Source organism: Pelobates fuscus, chromosome 2 (assembly GCF_036172605.1).
Source record: "Pelobates fuscus isolate aPelFus1 chromosome 2, aPelFus1.pri, whole genome shotgun sequence".
NCBI classification, from domain to species: Eukaryota; Metazoa; Chordata; class Amphibia; order Anura; family Pelobatidae; genus Pelobates; species Pelobates fuscus.
Genome location: NC_086318.1, coordinates 216,157,299 through 216,183,270, shown reverse-complemented (window position 1 = coordinate 216,183,270; position 25,972 = coordinate 216,157,299). Strand labels below are relative to the sequence as shown.

The 25,972-nt window shown below is 38.4% G+C and overlaps 1 protein-coding gene across 1 annotated transcript in view; it reads right to left on the bottom strand.

The window, feature by feature from the left end:
* Positions 1 to 699: 699 nt before the first annotated feature.
* RSPO3 (R-spondin 3) overlaps positions 700 to 25,972 on the bottom strand; it is an 84,211-nt gene continuing 58,938 nt past the window's right edge. Inside the window, exon 5 of the mRNA XM_063441170.1 lies at positions 700 to 2,848. Within this exon, the coding sequence (XP_063297240.1) occupies positions 2,713 to 2,848 (136 nt within the window). The 3' untranslated portion in view covers positions 700 to 2,712. The remainder of the gene's footprint in view (positions 2,849 to 25,972) is intronic.

The following is a 25,972-nucleotide window of genomic DNA, read 5'->3' as shown; positions in this document are numbered from 1 at the left end:
AACAAACTTTCAACAAGTATATTTATTGAAGTGGCAGTTTGTTTAATTAGATACACAACATCGTTGAAGTTGTATCCCTTTTCCTCCATGCTGGTTGACAAGCAGATTACAAAACAAAAATAAGCTTTTCTGAAGATAACATGACTGGGAAAAAAATATCACTATTCTTCAATGACATAGCAATTCTTTGCTTTTATTAGCTAATTCTGCCTGACAACTTAACCCCTCTACTTCTGGAAGGGGCCCGCAGCCAGACACACAGCACTGCTTTTAAGGTCCCACCAGCAGCAGAAGGTTTAAAGGTGACGGTCAGTGTAAAATGTTTTTTTTTCCTTTAACATGCAGACAGATGTATGATAGATATAGCAGTTAAAATGAAAGCAAAGGACTAGAACGTGGTGCCCTGCACAGAAAGTAATTATGTCTGGACACCATGTTCGTCTGAAAACCATTCTGACGTCCAATACATTAAACAGCATCTCTTGCAAAGCAAAATAACATTTTGTTCAAGAATTTTCTTCGAGTTTGCACAGAAAGAACCATTACAAACTCTTAAAGGCTGCAAAATGCTCCACTAAAATACATGTGCATATCATATTTCTTTTAATTTGTTAACTGTAAAAAAAATGTTGCTAGGCAAAGCCTGGTTGTATTTGAGGGTGTTTGTTGTTCCTCGGTAAGAAACAAAAAGAAAAAAAAAATTGTTCTCGTTCATGTGTAGCTGAAGCATTTGATAGATGCATAAGGTATCATGCTGTTGACCATGATGTATCTGCTATTGCCTGAAAAGTATATGCTATGCCTCATTAAATAAAACTGAGAAACATAGCAATTTTACTTGTAAGGTTTATTTTTTTGTTTCATTATTTTATAACCATAAAATAACCATAAATTGTAAAACAGGTTATTTTGGGGGCTAGGTTTAATAAATTAAATGCCTGTTTATTGTGAAAGTAAAAACAAATGTGCTTACATTTTAATGTTGTAATTTAACAATAAAAATATGAGTGACATCCGATTCACCTTCACTCACTCACTCACTCACTCACATTTTATATAAGACCGCAACAAGCAGGGCTGCCATTAGTTGGGTATGACTGGCACTCCAGAACTAGGTGAAGGAAGAGCCAGTGCCTCTACCATCTAGTCATATACCTACTATATTAAACAGGCATGAATGGGCCCCCAAAAGCAGAGAGCTTGCTTAGCGGTGGTAATATCAGGCTGGGCTAGACCGATTTTTTGGCCCATTCTGTCTGCACAGTGCTCCAGGCATTTGCCAGTAAAAACATTATGGATCTTGAAATAAGGAATTGTTAAGTACAGGGAGTCTTTAAAGAATAGTGCCAGAGTGAAATAGTAAGTGGCACGAGAAGAAAACAAGGAAGTAAGATGGACAAGAAGGAGGCAGGAAGGAACACAGTGAGAGTAACAGAAGTGAGTTGAAATAAACAGTAAGGATAATGAACAAAACTACAGTACATATATACATTGATGGTGTGTAAATGGGTAATGGTTGAGATGGTTAGAGGCTGTAAGGGAAAGAATGGGAATGAAAGGAAAAGGGGACTTAGCTAAAGAGGAACATACTACGGCCTGGAAGATTGAATACAAAAAGCTGATGGGCATGAAGGGGCTGAAAAACAACAAATGGGAATGAGTTTGACACAACCAGGCCCAGAGGAACATAGAGATGCTGAAAGGTACAAGAGAAAAGATTTCAAGGAAGAGAGGAAAACGCTTGGAAAATAGCAGGTTACGGAGAAGCGCTTGTGGAAGGCTGGTGGCGAAAGAAGTTTGTTGTTATTGTGGTGCTTGGAGATACAAGGATGATGCAGATGTGAATTTAGAAACAGGCATTCAATAAGAGAAAGAGAGAATACGTAGGAAAGGAAGGGTTGAGGACCATGAGTGGGTTTTGTGTTCTTAAGAGGAGGCATAAAAAACAACATTTTGTTTATTTTGTGCTTCAAGTTCCTGTTTGTAGCCTTTGCAACATGTTATGTGTAATATTTGGTTTTAACCGCTGAATCCTGCCTTTTTGTAATTATTATTCAATTGAACTGTAGGATATAAAGTTATTTGGAAAAGATCCAATTCTACAGCTGGCATGGAAAGACATAACCATTATTTTACTGCATATGCCATTTCATTTTTTTCATAGCAACATGTACTTCTTGTAATTTTTTATGATATAACCACATAAATGTGTTAGAGGAATGGTGCCATTGAGCTCTGCATATAACTTGCCTATAATTTTTGAAAATAAAAACAGCTTCAAAATATCTTACAAAAGAAAAAAGAAAAACGTTGCTGATCCAGGTGTCATTCATAATAATGATATATCTTCTATACTATTCATAATTACATACAAAATGTCTTAGTTGTCTTTGAAAGACGCAAAGGAAGCATACAAGACTAAATCATCCACTGCGCACTTAACAGCACTTTAACTCATTATTTTCTTCCTGGCTTTCATTCACCTAAAATGTTCTCTCTTTTTTTTCAGCATTTCCACATTAAGGATGACGGAGGCTTAGAATGTTGCACAGGCCTTCGCTGTATGTAAACAGTCCCGTTCCATCCATGGGTACAGTCTAATGTGGATGTGATCAGTATAGCAGCATCAAAAGCCAGTCACACTTGTGAGGCCTACAACGTCCAAAGGTAATGCAGAAAGATTTTGGCTGCACCTTCTGCACTTTTCGTATCCTAGTCTTTGACTTCACTTGGCCTTTCATCCCCTCTCTGATTTCTCTCCTGTTTTCTCTGCCTTTGTTTTCTTGGTACATCTCCATCTTTTCTCTTCTGCTTGTTCTTTTTGGTCTCGTCTCCTTTTTTATTTGGTCTGAAAGTAAAAACAAGGAATTAGTTACAGAAAACTGCATTGTTGTATGAAACTTGGCAAGTACATGAACTATACTGTGATCTACATTAGTCAACTCTGTATCCATCACATAATACCTCCCAGCAATAAATGAACAGTAGTCGGTTTACCCAAACTAGTGTTTGGCAGAAAAAAACATTTAAATCCACTGTGGGGTGTATTTACTACGTTGACAAGGTAATACAAAATAAGAGTACCATATTTTCCCATGTATAAGACTATGTTTTTTTCTAAAAAAATTTAGTTTAAAATTGGGGGTCGTCTTATACACGGAATGTCACTGCAGGGGATACAAAAAAACACTTCTGCGCGGGCCTTAGTTAAGATGGCGTCTGATGCATATCAGTGTGCCATGGCATACACACATACCTGGCCTCCCTCCTGCCGAACCCCTTCTGAATGCTGTGGCAAGGAGGAAGAGGTTCCTATATGCGTGGAAGCTGCAGCAGACATCAGCACTTACCACCAATGGAGCTAAGAAGTAGGCTGCATATTCTACAGAAATGACACATTGTTTAAAACACTGAAAACCAACTATAACTCGTCTTGGACATTTTCCTTCAAATGAGTCCAGCTAGGTCATATATGTTTATGTTTTTCATCCTTTGAGCTTCATTTATGATGACTGACACGTGAAAATGGCCAGTTAAAGCTTATAGCAATGAATGATAGGGATCCAAGATGGACATGGTTGTTTCTAAGCATTTAGATTTTTTTTTCATTTGTTTGTGCGTTTATTTATTTTTAGAGCTCACAAGCACATTTTAGTGAAATGTAGGTTATATCCCAACATAATTATTACAAATCCTGGAAACTGATGGATCTCCTTCAAGGTGACAAATTTCCCTGCTACAATGTACTTATAGCTAACAAATAATACACATTACAAAATAAGTGGACTTAAAAGGGGCATGCTGAGCCCCATAACCACTGCAGCTTATTGTAGTGCATATTTTGCAAGCCTTGTTTTTCTTTTAAACCTTTCTGAAGTGGACATGGTTGATTTTTCAAATGCTACAATGCAATTTTTTTTAAAATTCTTTATTTTTGTTGTGCAGGAGGGTACAAGATATCAAACAGACGCCACAACAACGTATTGCAGGGTTAACATACATTAGGTAGTGGCATGAGAGTTTGCACATTTTTATAATTTTAACCAGCTTAAGTAGACGATTATACTTGCAGTGTAAAAGTAATTAAAACAAGTGAGAACGATTATTGTTTAACAATTTTGTATTAACTATGTTAGTGTCAGTATGGTGTGCAATCATGTTTTCGTGTTTCAGGTCTATGGTATGTGTTGACCATGTATGATACAGGCTGCTATGTAGTATCCTGCTCGACTGTCCCATGGCGTGGGTGTCTGCATGTTGTGTAAAGTTCAGGTAAATAACTAAATTGGGACTACACATTGCTTATCTCTATTCGTATTCTGGCATGTACAGGTATATAAGGCATGAGAATATATGCTACAATATACAGCTAGTCACTGATTAAGCTTGCTGAGTGTATCTACTAGCAGGTAGGCGCAGCACAAGGTATGGTATGTTGGTCACAGTTCAGCAGGGACACATGTTGCGAGGTAGGTATCTGGGCTGTAGGTTGTTGTCAGCGGTAATAACGTCCCTGAGGGTGCCAAATGTATAGGCTGGAGCCCAGCACCGTAAGCCGTTTAATTCATCCCCCTTTTGCGGGTGTGAGGCATGGGAGTGTGGATGACCCCTCTTGAGCTGTGGTACCGATCGCTCCCGGTCCAGTCTTCGAGAGCGGTGTGGCTGGGGAGATTCCTGCTTCTGCTGTGAGGCTGGGTTGGGCTTTGGCACTCGGAGAGGTGTTCTTGAGTGTCGTCGGGGTCGGGCTCCTCTGGGCTTGAGGGCGTCGGGCTGGCTTCCGCGTGGAGCAGGCCTTGCACCTGTATGGCAGTGCCGCCGCTTTCTTTGCCGTCAGTTGTTTGTGTTTCGCATGAGTGGGTAGCCTGTGGCCTCGATGGGCTCAATCTCCCGATCACTCCTTGGATTTGTATGTGCTTGTGAGGGGTGCTTGTCATCCGCCATCTTTGGAGGCCATGCGGCTCCAGAGTTTTTGCTCTGACTTGTTGGCTCTGCTGAGGTGAGGTCGCACCCTGTAGGGACCGGGATATCCCCGCCGGTCCAAGGGGGGGGGGGGGGACAGGGCTGTGCAGATTCCTGTGGCCGCTTGGAGCCCGGGGTTGGGAGATCGGCTGCCTCCCCCAACACCCAGGTCGTCGACCGTAGTAGGCCGAAAGCTGTAGAGCTGTGTGCTGCCATCGGGTCACCCAGGTTCAAGCTTAGGGAGTAGTTGAGGGTGTTTAGGGTGATCCTCTGGTTGCCTAGGTTCGGTTTTCTCCAGGTTTTCCTTAGTTTTTCAGGCAGTTTAGTTTAGTTTAGCAGGAGCTTGTGACAAATGTGTCTAGCCATCTTGGCTGTCAGGCCCCGCCCCCATGCAATTTTAATATTATTCCACAAGAAGACTTTTATTCACTGTAAATTGTGTTGATTTGAAACCCAGATTACCAAATGTGATCTAAATGACTATGCATAGAATCTAGATGTATGGGTGAATTTTCTTAAAGCTCACCTATTTTTGACTAAAATTTGTAATTTTAGGCTTTAGTTTACTAGCCCTCTCTACCTGGTTGCACATTAGCAGAGGTACCCTCCTTATTGGAATATGCATGCAGCTTCCTTTGGATCTTTTGCATAAATACTGATTTGCAGCAGAACAAGGCAGACTCCTGAAAAATGGCACGTTATGAGCAATACTAGTTCATGTTGTTTTCATTATTGTTTGGGTGTGAATTCTGTTTCCACTTAAAAATAGAAGGTCAAGCATCAACCAATGTTCTTTTCCTTCTTTTTTTTCTTCCACTGTGATATACTTTTGTGTTTTATGTTGTTTTTTTCTAAACAGCAATACACAGTAAAACACTGAAAAATCACAGTGAATTGAAAGGGCTTGCTAACATTTAATGAAGTTTACAAACAAGTCCTTGCGACAGAATGGAAAAATAGTGGATATTTAAATTCCCTGCTCATCTCTCTTGGTTTAGTGAACTTTTGAAGTAACAGAAAAGTTGTGAAACTATATATTTTTAATTAATGTCACATTATTATAAAGGCGTTTATAACATACAAAAATAATATAATTTTGCTCTACAATGATTGAACCTAACACGGTGCAAGACAACGCAAACCCACCAACACATCTCCACGCAATGTGTAAATGATGACTATAAAAAAGAAAAGTATCCGATTTCTTTACATGAGCAAAATTAAACATATTAACTACTTAATCACAACTGAGCAGAATCAATAGTTATTTGAAGAATGCTCCAAGTCTAAACACAGGTATGCATCATGCATCTTGCAGAAAAAAAATGCTGATTTGTTTTTGTAGGATGACTTTGTTTGCCAGTGGCGTTTTCACTGAATGTCTTTTGCAGACTGCAGGGTTTGCATCTTTCCTTAAAAGCACAATAACCACTTTTACTTGGCCCAGTGTTCAATCCTGCTCATTCATGCCCATGGACGGACAACTTTGGAACACCAATGCCAAATGTACGTTTGCAAAAATATATAATACGGCTCATTGTCCTGTATCAAAATAAAAAAATAAATGGTCTTGTCTAGCCTTTAAAAATGTTATAAAAGCTGTAATATAAGCTATTTTCATACATATATTATCCAGTTATGTCAAAACATTGAATCCTGATCTCCTGCCCATGGAAATAGGATCCGAATAAATAAACCATACCGTCTCTATGCAACTATTTAAAAAGAATGTATGATTCCTGCTGCATGGCTGGAAACATAACGGCACATTTCTGGAAATGGCGAGGCCTGTAGAGCCAATCACAGGGCATCTCAGGAAATGTCCCATATCTGACCTCAATGGAAAACAATATCCAGCTAGAAGCAAGGGTTTTTATGTGTAGCCTCATTTTTTTTTTTTTTTTTTTTTTAATAGTCGAGTTGGGACGTTATAGTTTAGTTATTTATTTTTTTGAGCCAGAGAATAAATTTGGGAGGAGGTGTACACAGCGCTTTGAACCAGAGGATTTGGCATCCGTGGTTGTTTAATAGGTGGTCTTCAGAGGTTTAGAACTCCCTGACTCACTGTTATGGTTTACGCTTATATCACAACGCACTTAGAGTTGTGTCTCCCTCCTTTAATAATTGTATTGTATGTGGGAATAATAGTTTAGTGCAGGATCAGCAATCACTAGTTATTTTTATTTCATGTCATTTACCTTGTACTAGTTAGGGAACGCAGGGAGGAACAGTCAGCAAAATAATCAGTAGCATTTGCCAATCATTCTATGTGATTGTGAGACCAAAGCCCAATAGTGTACCCATGTACAAAATAAGAAACTGGCAGCCACCAGCTTCGTCTTTTAATTATTTGCTGCCCTTTCTGGTTGAACACTTTGATTCCTGATGCAGAAGTCTCCTGAGACTAAAACTCAGTCTCAAAGACCTGACCAAAGTTTAAGTTACTATGTTTCTTCCTTTGAATATTACCAACACATCTATTAGTAGGGCTTAATCTACCCAAAAAATGAAACTGCAATTCAACTGTGAGCCCCTAGGTGGTGTCCTTGATTAAATTAAAAGAGAAGTTGGAAAACAAGTCTCAAAATATTTTTCATGTTCCCATTTTTACTTACAGCATAAACAAAAAGTCATATAGACTATGTATTAGCAAATGCACAGTTTCTATAATTAAAACATTAGCTTTCAGTAGGTATATGTTAAAATGATATACTAAAAATGTAAGCTGTATAAGAATTTCCATGTTTAGAAGTTTAAGCATCGAATTGGGAAATATAAGTTTAAAGCTTATATCATTAACATGAAAATAAAAAATGGAATACCACTTTTGGCTGTTTTTTGTATCGTTTCCTGATGTATCCACTTTGTTTCATGGTGTCCCACTTTTTTGCGGACAAAGGAACAGTTTCCAAAAAGTGTAGCACTATTAGATGTTCTTACGCTGCACTCAGGGATCTAGGACCCTGGTACAGTACTCCCTGCATGGTCCTGCTCTTAGTGGGCTTGCCTGCTTGATTGCAGATAAGTACCGTATACTGTAACTACGTTCAACTTCAACCCCAGCTACAGCACAGAAATCAGGCTTGCCACCTTCAGGAGTCTTTGGAAAATATGAAGGTGAGCGAGCTGTTTTAACTTAATAACTGCATAAACTTTGCAAGCTCGTAACTTAAATATTGTTATGAGTGCAGCGTTCCTTCCCATATATTATTTGTATTAACTTAGTAATAATTTAACGCAAGAGAGGGCTTAATTAGATTTAACGAGATAGGGGTCTTCTGATCTCTTTTTGTAGTTTCCTATGTGATAAATTCAAGATTGCAATATTTCCAGGAAAACATGTATGGGTCATTTCCCACCGTTAATCTTAACTAAGTATAATAGATATAAGAGAAATATCTTATAAATAAGCTGTAATGAACCAATTTGTAGAATAGAATAACGACTGTTACTTACAACAATATGACTTTTATGGGAGTAAAGAATAGTCATTGCTATCATGTTGTTATACTCTGGTGAATAATATGTTTTGATTAACGAGTTCCCTTTTTACTGTATAAAGAAGGAGAATTAAACGTAGTGATTCTCTGGTTCATTATGGTTCTATATGTCCTCACACTGTGATATATATCTTGACTGACAAACTCTACACTGGGACTGTAGTACAAATTGTATTGCGCTACAAAATTGTGAGGCTAAATGTTGTTTGTTCAGAATATCTATGTGTAATAGATTCAGAACTACTAATCATTTATTTAGTTAAGATTCTCAACCAACTCTTTAAAGTGGAACTCTCACAGGCACAAACCAAAAGGTATTTAAGAACAATGAAATCTGAACCTTGTACATTTTTACATCATATTCTTGGCTGTCTTGCCAAAGCCAGAGCATTCTGGGTAATTTGTTTAACACCTCGCTCCCCCACCGCCATTCCTGCATACAACATTGCAACACTGTGGAATAAATGAATGCATGTGCTCACACTCAAACGGCAATTCTCTCCAGACACATGGCCTTACACAAGCATTATGGGGCATTATGTCTTATCTCCACTGCTCTAATTTTCCATGCAAGTGCTTCAGTATCACATGCCTTCCAACCATCCCAATTTCAGAAGTACAGTCTCAATATTTGAGTGCTGTCCCTCCTTAGTTCCCTGTTGTTCTGCTTTTGGGGACACAGGGGACTGTCCCCACCAATCATAAGACACGCTCGTTTGTGCTATGTTTGGGGCATTAGGTCCCTACGGTGAGCACTGACACAGTGAGCCAGCCTGGGTGATGGAAAGCAACCTGGTCTGTGTTCGCACCAGGTTGACTTTACATTAATTTGGATGGATCCTCCCCCTTTCCATCAGGGTCACCCTTTGGGCGCAGAGCTAGTGATGCAATTGTTTCACTGGCTGGCCCCCTTTACCTCCCTATCACCAGTGTCCCGATTCTCAGGACGCTGGAGTTGGGTAGTATTACCATTTACTGGAGTGAGGAAATGAGGACCTGTCACTTCTAGACTAGTGACAAATCTTTAAATTCACTGTACAATTTAAATACATAAAATGTAGTCCTTGTGAAACAAAAATACTCTGTCCAAAGAGGGTGGTTGTATTGCTGTTGCCAAAATGTGTGCTAAGGTATCCGTTATGAAATGTGCATACTTTTAGAGACCTTGATGCATGCCCTTTATAACTAGTTATATGATGATATTTAAATTTGGGTGAAGGACATCTCGGAAATCATCAGCTCATGCATTAATGTACTTAAGAGGTTCGTCACTAAACTTTAAAAATAGTTAGCAATTGACCAGAAATTTTTTTGGTGATGTTTGTCCAATTCAGCAATTTTATCTAAGATTTTGGCTGCTTGGTTAATGACAACAATTCATGGTTTTGTGATATTGTGACAGTGTATTTATCAACTTCGATGAATACAAAGCCTGTCTAGCCCACCACAACTCAAAAGGCCAGCTTTATAACATATAAAGGGTACACCATGGAAATGGAAATTAATCCAATAATGGAACTTCTACCACAACCAATGAAACCTACAAGGACTTGCTCCAGTTTATACATGTTCCATGCTTCTACCACAGGATAACTGCAGCCAAACCCCTGGTTGCCAAGAGGAGGGGCCTGCAAGGGTGAGGCACCATGCACTGCTGCTTCCAGAGGAGAGAGGCTGAACTCCACCTGGGCCAAGTCCCTGATAAGCCACATACATAACCTAATTAGTATAGTGTGGAGAGGAAAAAAGAACTAGAGATCTAGACCTGAGGCGGAGGTATTTATAATCATTGATTTCATTCCTGTCCAGTGTGAGGGGTAGGAGGAGCTAAACAGAGAGCAGTGCTGCCATGGCCATTGCCGGGAAAAGTTTATAGAGGCAGATGTAAATGGGTACAAATATATACAAATCTATATATAAACTCTATATCTCTTCATATCATGAGTTGCATTCAGTGTCATATCTATGTTTAGATGGAGTAAGGTGCAAAATCCCAAGAAATCAATAAATGGTGCAAACAGAATATATAACTCGCAGATATTCCGTCCATCTATCTAGTGCTCATCTTCACATGTTCACATTATATTTAACACTCACATCATCCCTCAGAACCTGCCATATTTACCATAAGCCAGTCACATGGTACAAGGGCAGGACTTGGCAGGGTAGTGTGTATGACTTTATGACCATACTCTGTGAATCATTCTTTTGTTATATTATGCCCATTTGAACTATTTTCAAAACATTATTGACCTAGTAGTTTATTTAATGAAAAGGCAAATAAACTGAGTATATTTAAAATACATAGCCTGCATATGTGAGAGGAACTGTACATGTTCCTTTCTTCCAGAGCTGTGACGTTACACTTCCAGTGACTTCTAACACCGTTTTAACTATCTGTTGGCTCACACTAATCTCGGACAGCACTAAGACATGGGACATGTATGTTCAAGTGCCTTTCTTACAATAACGTTCTCCCCTTTACCCTTATAATACCCAACACTGGTCCTTAACTTCTACAATATCTCAATACTTTACTAACAATAATCTCAACTTAAACATATCATGTAATACTAAATATACATATTGCTGAAGCATGCATTAGGGGGAAAAATATAATTTTGAGGTTTTGGAGGCTTCGATAAACTACACAACCTTCTGACTCGTGGTTTATTATGATGTCCTAGATAATAATCTATTATTATATATAGTTTATAGTAATGTGTATGTATGTATATATATAAAAACATAAATTAGGAAATCTGGCATACTGCCAAAAAACCTAATAAAATATACCTTATAGTTGAACCACGGCGCTGAAACTATATGTAAACCAAAAACATGAGAGCACTCGCTGGATTTAGTGAAAAATCAAATATGTGTATTCAAATCAATGCTTTAACCTGAACATCTTGATGAAGACCTGTTCAGGTCGAAACGTTGATTGAATTGATGCAAAATAGAATACACATTTTTTCATTTTTTTCACTAAATCCATCGAGTGCTCTCATCTTTTTGGTTTATATATACATATATATATATACTCCTAACATCATAATTTCCCTATTCAGGGCCCTCCACTCTACCATGTAATGTTGACATGTGTAAAAGTTTAGAATGCCGCAGAGAATAGAATCAGCACAAGACATGTTCACAGCCGTAAGTTGCATATAGTATTACGAGTCCTGATTGGGCAGTTTTGACTCCGCATGGTATTGATTAGAGGACATCATTGATTTTCTTTTAAGCATTAGGAGATTTGTGAAAGGAGGGCATTTCAACAAGAAAACAGAGCTTGATTATTTAATAGAATATAACCAATTAGTCAGAAATACCATCTTTGGTATGCAGCACTTGCTATTTACACACATTCCACAATGTACTTCATAAAACCTACACACAGATATTTGCTGTGGAATCAATGCTGTGATATATGACATATACATTGTAGTTGATGGAGAAGTACATACCATCCAAGAGATAACACTCAGAAAACAGAGGCGGAGAGCTTAGCCCTGTTGAACAGCAATCTTAAACCTTTAGATATGTTTTGCAATCACACATTACATTTATGTATTACCTTTCTCTATTTCTTTTTTCTATAATGTTCACATTCTGTGTTACATTGGACTTTTAATACTCTCCGTTCCATTGCGTATAACAGGATTCTTAATGTTTGGCATTGCTGAAATTCCCAAAGTCCTCTGTCTTGTCCTTTAATCCACTTAAGGTCACATACGTAAGCCTTAGATATAATAGTTTAAAAATTTATACACGTTTTTCTCCTTTCTTGGAAACATGATAGTCTGTCTGTAACAGTGGATACTTAGAAACACACCAGCACAAAACTATCCATATCTTCCAAGAAAAAGTGAAAATTGTCCATTCTTTAATCACTGTACCACAGAGTTCTTTTAGTTAAAAAGAAGTAATGAAACATAACATTAATTTGAATTGTGGGATGCACAGCTAGTACATAAACATAACAACTATTTAGTGTATAGATTTCTGTTGAATGATACCTTAATAAAAAAAAAAAAAAAGAAAGCATTCATGGAATTTGAATTCTTAGTATAGTTGTTATAACTAATATTTAGGTTTGCTATATCATATTAGAGAATGTCTTGTATTCCTTGTATTGTATTGTGTGTTTTATATAGGTTTGAAAATAACTTGGAAGCAAAAATATAATTCTATAACATGTTGAAAGGTGTGACATGAATAACAAATGTCAAATAATTGCCTATAAATACTTGTACGTTACCTGCTTCTATTTCTGTGATTGCAGATTCCCAAAAATGCCAGTAGAATGTAAACATTAGTACTTCATGTGAACATAACACCCCTAGATACACTTGCCTAGCTAAAATAGGCATCTGCTTCATAGTAAGCATCACAGGCTGTTAATGGAGGCTGGACATATGCTAATAACATGCAATTGTGAAATCATTTGTGATAAAATATTTACAAGATATAGAGCAAGCACTCACTGTATGTCAGTATCATTGGACATGATAGCATCACAAGAAAATCATGCTGATCTGACAAAAACGGTAAATAAAAATGCCTTTGTGCATCAGAACAGATGTTATTGGGAATATTACAAATCAGTAAGTTGTGATAAACTGTACATTCAAGGTGAAAATAACTATGTTGGGAACAATTTCAGCTAGCTGGTTGAAAGCTGAAAGAGCTGAGACAGTCCCTGCTGCTCCTGCAGCCCCCTGAAAGGTGAGTTAAAGGAACACTATAGTCACCTAAATTACTTTAGCTAAATAAAGCAGTTTTAGTGTGTAGATCATGGGTCGTCAACCTGGTCCCTACCGCCCACTAGTGGGCGTTTCGGGATTCCAGGTGGGCGGTAGGGATTTTCACATTTTTTTATGGATTGGGTGAGCGGGCGGGCGGGTGTGAAACGGCGGTACCCCTGCGATCGGGTACCGCCATCACCACTTGCGGCCCCGGCCCGGGCGGCAATCCGCCGGGGCCGCATATAGAGGGGTCCATCGGGTGGCCCATGCTGTCAGGGCCACCCGATGGATGTGGATTGGGAGGGGGCCCGGTCAGCGCTGGGCGCTTTAACAGCGCGACCGGCCCCCTGTGATGACATCATCTCTGCTGGGAGGAAGTGATTCCCCGGTCACTCCTCCCAGCATACTGAGAGCCCGCGCGGGAGGAAGGAAGAGGAGGGAGTCAGAGTGGGAACTCTGACTCCCATCCACCTGAGCCACCACTGGACCCCAGGGAAAGTCACCCTCCTGCACCTTAAAGGTAGGAAACAGGAGGGTGACTTAAATATAATGTGTGTTTGTTTGTGTATGTGTCTTTGTATGTATGTCTTGTGTGTGTCTGTATGTGTGTCTTGTTTTTGTATGTATGTCTTGTGTGTGTATGTGTCTTTGTATGTGTCTGTATATATGTGTCTTGTTTTTGTATGTATGTCTTGTGTGTGTATGTGTCTTGTGTGTGTCTGTATATGTGTCTTGTTTTTGTATGTATGTCTTGTGTGTGTGTCTGTGTGTGTGTCTTGTTTTTGTATGTATGTCTTGTGTGTGTGTCTGTGTGTGTGTCTTGTTTTTGTATGTATGTCTTGTGTGTGTGTCTGTGTGTGTGTCTTGTTTTTGTATGTATGTCTTGTGTGTGTGTGTCTGTGTATGTGTCGTGTGTCTGTCTGTATATATGTGTGTATGTATGTGTGTCTTGTCTTTGTATGTATATGTTTCTTGTGTCTGTCTGTATGTGTGTGTGCCTGTCTGTATGTATGTGTGCCTGTCTGTATGTATGTGTGCCTGTCTGTCTGTATGTATGTATGTATGTATGTATGTATGTATGTATGCCAGCAGGGCCGCCATCAGAAATTTTGGGGCCCCTAACACAGCTCAAGGTCTGGGCCCCCCTTCAAGCCCGCCTCCAAATCCTGTCCACAGGAATACACACACACACACTAACAGATACAAATACTGAAACAGACATACACACATGCATACACACTGGCATACACACAGTGCATATGCATACACTGACATACACTGGCATATACACATACACTGGCATACATACACACACACATACACTGGCATACATACACACACACACACTGGCATACACATACACTGGCATACACATACACTGGCATACACATACACTGGCATACACACACACTGGCATACACACACACTGGCATACACACACACACTGGCATACACACACACTGGCATACACACATACACCTCATTTTCAGCCACCCTCCTCTCCCCTTACCGTCGCAGGAGGGAGGCTGGGGATGATGCGAGTCGGCTGCCTCTCCTCGCGGCCTTTCTCTCCTCCTTCCCGCGCGGAGTAAACTGGGAGGAAGTGACCGGACGTCACTTCCTCCCAGCAGCACTTGCTTCCGGCTGCATTTTTTTTTTAAAGGGGCCCGGTCGCGCTGACCGGGCCCCTGAAGATAATAGGGCCCATTTGGTGGCCCTAAATGCTTGGGCCACCTGATGGGCCCCATAAGCGTGTGGGCCCCGGTGCAGATGCACCGGCGGCAGTTCCGCTGATACACGTGGGGCCCCCAGGGCCGCCAGGCCCGTGACAATTGTCACGGTTGTCATGCCCTGATGGCGGCCCTGTGTGCCAATCTGTTATACTGGGATACCTAGCTCAGCCTTCCTTCTGGGCATTGCTATAAGGAAGGTTAAAAAAAGGGGGAAAAAAAGGTGGGGAGGGGAATTGAGGAGGGATAAGAGGGGAGATGACGCACAGATGAGAAATCCTATTATGCGCAAACAGAGAAGTCGTCTGAATATCACCGAAAGAGGAGACCTTTGTTTGTTCCTTACGAAAATCGAACCAGATATCAAATATTTAGTCTTGCAGCATCAACCTCAAGGATCTCATTAATCACTAGTAAAGGTAATTTCAATTTACTTTATTGTTTTCTCATTAAACTTTATAAAGTTAAAAACATTATAAACATGCATTAACCCCTTCACGACGGGTGACGGACGAGGTCCGTCATCCTGGGGATGCCCTTAACGACGGGTGACGGACCTCGTCCGTCACGCGGTAAAATTAACCCCAGATCGCCGCAATCGCGGCGATCGTGGGGTTAATGGTGCTCCGGTCTGCCTCTGCATTAGAGGCAGACCGGGAGCACCGGATCGGGCTGTCCCAGCTCATGTGCCCGCTCTGACAGCATGTCAGAGCGGGCACATGTGCTCTGTATACTCACCTCCGCCTCCCTGCACTTCCGGGTTCACTGTGAAGTGCAGGGAGCCGGATCAGTGATGATCCTGCCCCCTGGTGTTAAAAAAAAAAGTTAAATTAAAATCCCACCCCCCTTTACCCATATTAATAAAAAATTAACCCCTTCCCTGCCAAATGATCACTGACTACAGTGATCAATTGGCAGGGATTACATTTTAATATGATCTGATTTTTTTTTTAACCCCTGAGGGTTAATTCTTTTTTTTTTTTAACCCTTAGGGGTTAAATTTATTTTATTAATTAATTTAAATATTTTAAAATGATAAATTTAGCTAGCTGGGGAGGGTGGAAGTTAGTGGGGAATTGGGGGATTTAGTGTTAGGCTAACTAGGGGTTAACGTTAAAAAAAGTTTTAAAATAAGCTTTAAAAAGTTAAAAAATTAAGTAAAAAAAAAGTTTTAATAACGTTTAAGTAAAAAATAAAAAAAAAATAAACCCTTTACCCAGTCCAAATAAAAATTAACCCCTTACCTGCCAGTCTATCACTGCCTACAGTGATCAAAATACAGATCACAGTATTATACTGTGATCTAATTTTTTTTTAACCCCTGACGATTAACTTTTATTTATTTTTTAACCCTCAGGGGTTAAATTAATTTAATTAACTAATTTAAATATTGTATAATTAAATATTTTGCTAGCTGGGGTGGGTGGGAGTTATGGGAAAATGGGGAATTTACTGTTAGTGCTGCTTACTGCTAGTTAGGGGTTAACGGTAAAAGAAAAAGCTTAGAAAAATGTTAAATCTGTAAAAAAAAAGTTTTACGAAAGTTTAGGAAACTTTAAAAAAATTAATAAGCAAAACAAAAGTTTAAAAAATAGTTTTAAAAAGTAAAAAAAGTTTTAAAAAGTTACAAAATTAATTTAATAACGCTCATTACCACTACACCTGGTACAAGCTAGCGGAAAAATGATCCCACGCTAAGGTTCAAAATATGCCTTTTGAAATACCCTGGGATGTCTTCTTTAAGAAATGGTATGGCTTTATGGGGTATTTGGATTATATAGCCTGGTAAAATACTCTAAAATGGGACATGGGCACAGCGTAAAAATTTAAAGTTTGAAAAAAAATGGAATGGCTGTGTCCCAAATGTGCCCCTCCGATGTCCACATATACCTGGCAAAGGTACATACGGGGGTATTTTTGTACTCAGCCGACATAGCTGAGCAACATATAAAGTATTATAGAGTGGTGGTACACATAAGGTTTGCAAAATATACTGTGCAAACTCACTTTGTGTGTCAAAAAGGCAGAAAAAACGCTTATTACCACTACACCTGGTACAAGCTAGCGGAAAAATGATCCCACACTAATTTTCAAAATATGCCTTTTGAAATACCCTGGGATGTCTTCTTTAAGAAATGGTATGGCTTTATGGGGTATTTGGATTATATAGCCTGGTAAAATACTCTAAAATGGGACATGGGCACAGCGTAAAAATTTAAAGTTTGAAAAAAAATGGAATGGCTGTGTCCCAAATGTGCCCCTCCGATGTCCACATATACCTGGCAAAGGTACATACGGGGGTATTTTTGTACTCAGCCGACATAGCTGAGCAACATATAAAGTATTATAGAGTGGTGGTACACATAAGGTTTGCAAAATATACTGTGCAAACTCACTTTGTGTGTCAAAAAGGCAGAAAAAACGCTTATTACCACTACACCTGGTACAAGCTAGCGGAAAAATTATCCCACGCTAAGGTTCAAAATATGCCTTTTGAAATACCCTGGGGTGTCTACTTTAAGAAATGGTAGGCCTTTGTGGGGTAGTTTGAATTTAAAACTTACGAAGATGCTTGGAAATTGCATATAGGCCCAGCGTCAAAATTCAAAGTTCTGTAAAAACTGATATGGCTTGGTCTCCAATATGCCACTGTAGCTTCACAAAATAGTGCCAAAGACATTCATTGGGGATGTCTTTTTACTCAGAAGACTTAGCTGAGCATAATTTGGGGGGTTTGAACTTAGTGGCACATATGAAATATACAAAATGCCCAGCAAAAATGCAATCCGTATGTAAAAAATGCACAAAATTATTTTTTACCACATACTTTGGCATGTAATGGTAAAAAAATGGGGGCATGTTAAGGCACAATATGCACCTTATGAGATACCCTGGAGTGTCTACTTTTACAAATGGTAGGCCTTTGTGGGGGTTTTTGAACAGTCAAACTGTTATAATACCCCAAATGGAAGCATAGGCTCATTAAATCCGTCTCTCAAAATTCTACTGTGAATACTGAAAAAGACAGGTCTCCTGTATGGCACTGTAGCTTCACGAAATAGTGCCATAGACATACAATGGGGGTGTCCTTTTACTCAGAAGACTTAGCTGAGCATAATTTTGGGGGTTTGAACTTAGTGGCACATATGAAATATACAAAATGCCCAGCAAAAATGCAATCCGTATGTAAAAAATGCACAAAATTATTTTTTACCACATACTTTGGCATGTAATGGTAAAAAAATGGGGGCATGTTAAGGCACAATATGCACCTTATGAGATACCCTGGAGTGTCTACTTTTACAAATGGTAGGCCTTTGTGGGGGTTTTTGAACAGTCAAACTGTTATAATACCCCAAATGGAAGCATAGGCTCATTAAATCCGTCTCTCAAAATTCTACTGTGAATACTGAAAAAGACAGGTCTCCTGTATGGCACTGTAGCTTCACGAAATAGTGCCATAGACATACAATGGGGGTGTCCTTTTACTCAGAAGACTTAGCTGAGCATAATTTTGGGGGTTTGAACTTAGTGGCACATATGAAATATACAAAATGCCCAGCAAAAATGCAATCCGTATGTAAAAAATGCACAAAATTATTTTTTACCACATACTTTGGCATGTAATGGTAAAAAAATGGGGGCATGTTAAGGCACAATATGCACCTTATGAGATACCCTGGAGTGTCTACTTTTACAAATGGTAGGCCTTTGTGGGGGTTTTTGAACAGTCAAACTGTTATAATACCCCAAATGGAAGCATAGGCTCATTAAATCCGTCTCTCAAAATTCTACTGTGAATACTGAAAAAGACAGGTCTCCTGTATGGCACTGTAGCTTCACGAAATAGTGCCATAGACATACAATGGGGGTGTCCTTTTACTCAGAAGACTTAGCTGAGCATAATTTTGGGGGTTTGAACTTAGTGGCACATATGAAATATACAAAATGCCCAGCAAAAATGCAATCCGTATGTAAAAAATGCACAAAATTATTTTTTACCACATACTTTGGCATGTAATGGTAAAAAAATGGGGGCATGTTAAGGCACAATATGCACATTATGAGATACCCTGGAGTGTCTACTTTTACAAATGGTAGGCCTTTGTTGGGGTTTTTGAACAGTCAAACTGTTATAATACCCCAAATGGAAGCATAGGCTCATTAAATCCGTCTCTCAAAATTCTACTGTGAATACTGAAAAGGACAGGTCTCCTATATGGCACTGTAGCTTCACAAAATAGTGCCAAAGACATACAATGGGGGTACCGTTGTACTCAGCAGAAGTAACTGAACACATAATAAAACTTTGTACAGGAATAGCACACACCAACTTTACAAAATACACATGAGAAGTTCTTTGTTATACGTTTGTGTGCGAAAACCCCCCAAAAACACAATTTTACTCCAATATTTAGCAGAGGTTGGCGGTAAAATGGCTACGTAGAAAGTGTCAAAACAACCTTAGGTAAATAGCCTGTGATGTCTACTTTATATAAATATATACTTTTGTGTGGCAATTTTGTTTTATTTTATGGCTATTAGGCTTACAAGACAAACATACCAAATTCTAAAATCGCTCCACATTAAAATTTTATTTTACTCCTTGTGCTTTGTGACCTGTAACTACCAAAAAAAACTTAAAATCCCAGACACATTATATATTCTGTAAATCAGAACAAATAAATGAATTTATTTTTAATTACTTTCCTTAACCTGCACTAATTATGCACACATTATGATTGCAAAAACTGTAAAAAAAAAACAATATTTTTCATTTTTTTTGCATTTTTCTGTATTTTTTTTATAATAAGTAAGCATTTATATATATATATGTTATATCAAATTAAAGCCCTTTCTGTCCTTTAAAAAACAGTATATAATATGTGTCGGTGCAATAAATGAGAGAGATGCAAATTGCAGTTGAACGCAAACAGCAAGAAAATGCAAAAATTGCTTGTGTCATTAAGCGTAAGTCAAGCTTCTGAAGCTCTGTCCTTAAGGGGTTAATTGGAAATAAAAAGATAAATGAATGTACACGCTCCTTTCGAAAAACATTCCGCACTTGCGCGAAAACTGGTGGGCGGTAAGGAAAATTTTTCAACCAAAAAGATGCATTAGTGGGCGGTAGTTAGAAAAAGGTTGACTACCACTGGTGTAGATCATTCCCCTGCAATTTCACTGCTCAATTCACTGTCATTTAGGAGTTAAATCACTTTGTTTCTGTTTATCCAGCCCTAGCCACACCTCCCCTGGCTATAATTGACAGAGCCTGCATTGAAAAAAAACTGGTTTTACTTTCAAACAGATGTAATTTACCTTAAATAATTGTATCTCAATCTCTAAATTGAACTTTAATCACATACAGGAGGCTCTTGCAGGGTCTAGCAAGCTATTAACATAGCAGGGGATAAGAAAATCTTAATTAAACAGAACTTGCAAAAAAAGCCTAAATAGGGCTCTCTTTACAGGAAGTGTTTCTCCTAAATGGCAGATGATTGAGCAGGGAGGCTGCAGGGGCATGTTCTAAACACCAAAACGGCTTCATTAAGCTAAAGTTGTTCAGGTGACTATAGTGTCCCTTTAATAATATTATAGGGCACTTGTAAATTCACACTGTGACATCCCCCATCCTCATAGCTGTAAAACACCCACCCTGCCATTATACCCCCACCCTCCCTGCCATTATACCCCCAATCCACACCTTGCCATAATACCCTCCCTGCCAATATTACCCCACCCTCCTTGCCATTATACCCCCAATCCACACCTTACCATAATACCCTCCCTGCCATTATACCCCCAATCCCCACCTTGCCATAATACCCTCCATGCCAATATTACCCCACCCTCCTTGCCATTATACCCCCAATCCACACCTTACCATAATACCCTCCCTGCCATTATTCCCCCACCCTCCTTGCCATTAAACCCCCACTCTCCCTGTCCTATATTACCACCCTCCCTGCCATTATACCCCCAATCCCCACCTTGCCATAATATCCTCCCTGCCATTATACCCTCACATTCCCTGCCTTTATACCCCCACCCTCCCTGTCTTATATTACCACCCTCCCTGCCATTATACCTCCATTATACCTCCAATCCAAAACCAAACTAAAAAACACCCATGCTAAATAGTTTAGAAATACCCAATGTTAACATGTACTTAGCTTTTTTTTGGAAAGTTATATGGCAATAAGTACAAGTAGCACTTTGCTATCTCCAAACTTTTTTTTTCAAAATTAACGCGTTACATTGTAACACTGATATCTGTCAGGAATCCCTGAATAACCCTTCACATGTATATATTTTTTAAAAGAAGACAACCCAAGGTATTAAACTTGGGGTATTTTGACTCTTTTCATGCAACCATTTTACCACCAATCTATGCCAAATAAAAACAAGTTTAAAAATTTGGTGATTTTTTTTGACACACATAGCAATTTAAGAATACATGTACTGAGAACGTTAAGGGTTACTGCCAAAGAACACCCCAATATGTGTTCAGCAACATCTTCTGAGTACAGTGATACCACCCATATATAGGTGTGTCAGGTTCTATGGGCGTTAAAATACCTTATTTGGAGGGTGCGCATTCCAGTTTTCTAACTTGGATTTTTCACATCTTGTAATCATGCACCCATGTCCCATTTGAGACATTTTTGAAGCCGGCCAATGTAATTTACCCCCATCAAACCATATATTTTTGAGAAGTAGACAACCCAGGGTATTCAATTTGGGGCATGTCCAGTCTTTTTAGTAGCAAATTAGTCACAAACACTGTCCAAAGTTAGCATTTATGTTTGGTTGTTGTTAAAAATGCAAAAAACAATTCTGAAAGCTAGTGGCTACTAAAAAAAGACTGACCATACCCCATTTGCAATACCTTGGGTTGTCTTCTTTTGCAAATGATATGCCATCATGGGGTAATTCTCATTCCTGGGCTACCATACGCTCTCAAAGGCAACATTACCAATCTGACAACCCAATTGTCATATGTAAAGATACCAAATTAGGGTGCTGTTTAGCAGATAGCTCCTTTATTTGGTGTCTTTAAATATGGCAATCTCACATAAGGATAGCAAATAGGGGAGTTATCTGCTAAGCAACAATAGAAGTTAAGAGGTGTCAGCCAGCCCAGAACAAGAAATTTGGTTGGCTAATGTAAATTCTATGCAAACGTGTTGTCTGATGCCAGCATGGCAGCACATTACCCCATCCCCTAGTTAGTATTATTAATGCAACCCCCCCCCCCCCAGTTTTGACTGTGGTATCTTATGTGCCTCCCCTTTATATTGTTCCTAGAGTCGCCACTGCTTCAGGGGCCTGGTTGTGCGCTACAGGTCTTTAACAGTACGACTGGGCTTCTGTAATAATGTAATGGCAGCCCACACTCAGTGCTATATTCATTAAAATAAATTTAGAGTGTTTTTTACATTTTAAAGTTGGTGGTGGGTGGGTGGGGGGGGGGGAGGGGGGGGGGGAGAGATTGCAAAAAAGAGAACCGCCCAGTGCCAAATGCTCTAGGTATGCCCCTGGCTGAAGGGAATCTTGTACATTAAATATTGACAGTAAGTCTTTTTAAAAAAAAACAAAAAAAACTTTATACCATTTCTTTTTAATTGCAATATATGCTCTAAGCAGCTTTGAAACAGTATAGCATTTGTTATATATGACTTAAGGTACATTTGGTCCATGTCTTCTTTTCCCTTAAGGGGAAGAGAATGTATATAGTGCATTATGCAAATAGACATGTGTTATGATGAACTGCATTATTTATAGACCTATGTTTGTGTCAAATGTAAATATTTATTTCTTTTACGTTTTTCAGATTGGTTTCCACTAAATTACATGGTCGCTGCTTTTTGAAGTGGTTAAACCGAATTATATTAACCCCTTAAGGACCAAACTTCTGGAATAAAAGGGAATCATGACATGTCACACATGTCATGTGTCCTTAAGGGGTTAAAGACATAAAATGTGGTACGTCCCATAATGTTCTTTACTATCATAATAGGATTCTTCAAAAGATTGTGTTATTCCATATAATGTCCCATGTTTTTTCTTTATGAAAAAAATATTTAACTGTCAAATATAATTTTGGATGCAGATGCAACTCGCTAATACTCATTGGACTTCTACTATTAGCTAGAATCTTGGTAAACTGGTAATAGGTAAGAGGTCAGTACAATTTTTTTCTGTTTAAATATATTGGAATTCAAATAGTTAAGAAAAAAAATTTGGATACAAGATTAGTAAACCGTCAACTGGTGTATTTTGTTTCAAGCAAATTGTGATTCGTCTAAATTTTGGACAATCAGAAATTTGGCCAAAATCCTGAACTCCGAAACTTTATATGGAAGAATCACGAAACAAAAGAAATGGACAATGGGCAAACTATATTGTTTGTTTCATGATTCGGAATTCTTTACATGGCACCAAAAAGAAGATGAGTTATAATTATGGGACAGCCATTAAATGTTGATTTTATTTACAGATGGAATAGTAAAAAAAATATATAAAAAAATATTTATATATCTTCCTACTTGATCTATGAACCAAATGGCATAAAAATGTGCCTGTTGGTGTACTGCAAAATGTATACCTAATATTTATATTAATGAGAGTTAATCTTGGCACTCACCCCTTAATTCTCACTAATGTGGTACTTGCCTCGGTGCAACCTGCGTCCATATATAAACTTAAAGCAAGGAGGTGCACCCAGCGGTCTTTTTCAATGTGCTTTTACAAATCAACTTTGTGTCCTGATCGATGTTTCGACCCTAATGGGTCTTTTTCAAGATTAAGTTAATATTTATATTATGTATACATGTTGCAGTGCACTTATATGCAACTTTTTGCTTCATTTTGTTCATCCAAATAGTTTTTCCCAAAGTGATTGCATGGACAAAATTAGTTTGAACTGAAACGCCACAAGGATGTGCAAGAAAGAGCCCAAAACAATAATTTTTTTCAGACAAATCGATTTGGACGCATTGCAAAAGTCTAGTAAACAGTACTGTCCAATGGACCGTTTTGATAAGGTCTTGACCACATACATGGTCGATGTAAATGGTCGATTTTTATTCTGTAAAGGATAGCTTATCATTGCGTTCTGAAATACAACAGATCATGCCTTAGATCCCTTCAGGTCGCTAAGGCAGGAATATTGAAAGAAGATATTTGAATAATTAAACTTTAAGCAAGAAAAATGAAAAAGAGTATCTTCCTTTTTTAAAGACAAGTAAAGATCTTGAAATATGCAGATCTGTCATAATGCCATATATCCATGTATTATATCCCCAGCCTCAGTAATGCAAGGGGTAGTCAGCCCACTAAAATATAATCCACAAAAAAGAAACAGAAGAATATGTGTTCCTGAAATATTCTCACCACTGCTCGTTCCTGGATAAAAAATATATATCTTTATTCAAAATCTTCTTAAAATAGTATACATAGACATACAGCGGGAAAAAGTTCCTAAATCTTCAGAGCCACGGCATAAAATCTATGCGTATCATGTGCAGAGACACTTTATCAAGATTTTATGTTTATACTATTTTAAGAAGATTTTGAATAAAGAGATTTTTTTTTTACTGGGAACGACCAATATTGAGGATATTTCAGGAACTAATATTTTGCTGTTTCTATTTTGTGTAATTTATTTGAATAATCAATGGCATTTTTTCTATATATTTTGTTGTCTGTTCCCCCTTGATTTACAGATCCCCCTCCCTCTTCCTTCTTTGGTAGAGTGATAGTGTGGTTGGAGAAAATCTCAAACAAGCACTTAACTTGTTTCCCTAGCAATTAGAAGCTAAAATGGGAGCTAGGGATCTTATTTGGCAAGTTCATAGTTATGCTCATGTGTTTAATTGGCCAGTAATAGACACATTAACTGTCTAGTAGTAGTTGACTCGTAGGCCGCTGTTACCCTTATAGATAATAAAAAATATACAAAATATAGAAAATGTAAATCAATAAACAATTCAAACATTTAAACATTATTAATTTAATGGCTTTAAGAAATGTTATTTATTCCAGGTGCCAATGACCTTGATAAAGCTGCACAGGTGTTAAATTACACAAATTCCCAAATGAATTCCAGTTTTAATTTTGTTGACTTTTAACAATATGCTTTTATCTTGAATCTGACTTAAACATGCCACTAAGCTGACTACCCAGAAATCACATGTAATGTATCAATAAACCATGCATACCACAGTCTTTCACTAGAGCAAGTGATCCCCGAATGACTACCTTTTAATAGATACTGTATAAAAGCAAGCTATGATTGTGCAGCCACTGTGATTTTAAGAATTATCATTCCTTAGCACATCTGGCTAAATCTGTGTTTGTCATGCTAACTCAATCTTGCTCAAGAATAAATGTTTCCAAAAATATGGTTAACATTTTGGACTGGTTTCTCTGTAAAATCTCATCATACACATACTTTACATTTATTGGGAGTTTTATATAGCTTAACTAAGTTTATACAATGGGAAACCCCAAAAAACGAAATCTCAAGTGCAAGGCACACAAAAATAAAGAGAATTGTGCAAACAGTATAGCTAAATATGATTACTGCATGTCTAGACCTTCATATAGACAGAATAGAGCTCCTATCCTATTGTGGATAGAAAATAAATTACTCCTGAAATTACCTCTGCAATAATAATTACCATGCAACTATGAAAAAAGTTAAGTAAAAACCAAAGACAAAAGAGAAAATAGAATTCCTAAAACTTACATTCCAATGACAAAGCCTAGCTTGAGTGCACGTGTCTTCAAATCGCAAGTGTCTATGCTGCACATATGAATGCGTGAATGACGAGGATCTGGTAATGTGCACACCACATGTTCTCTTGAATTAATTTCACACATGCACAGCCAACTTTAAATAGCTTTGTTGACCAAGTCCAAGCAAACTTCATGGCAACTTACACAAAATCTCTATGCAGTGTCACAGAAACCAGTATCCAGGAATTGTAATGGGATACCTGGGAGCACTTATGGTTCCCCTGGAGGA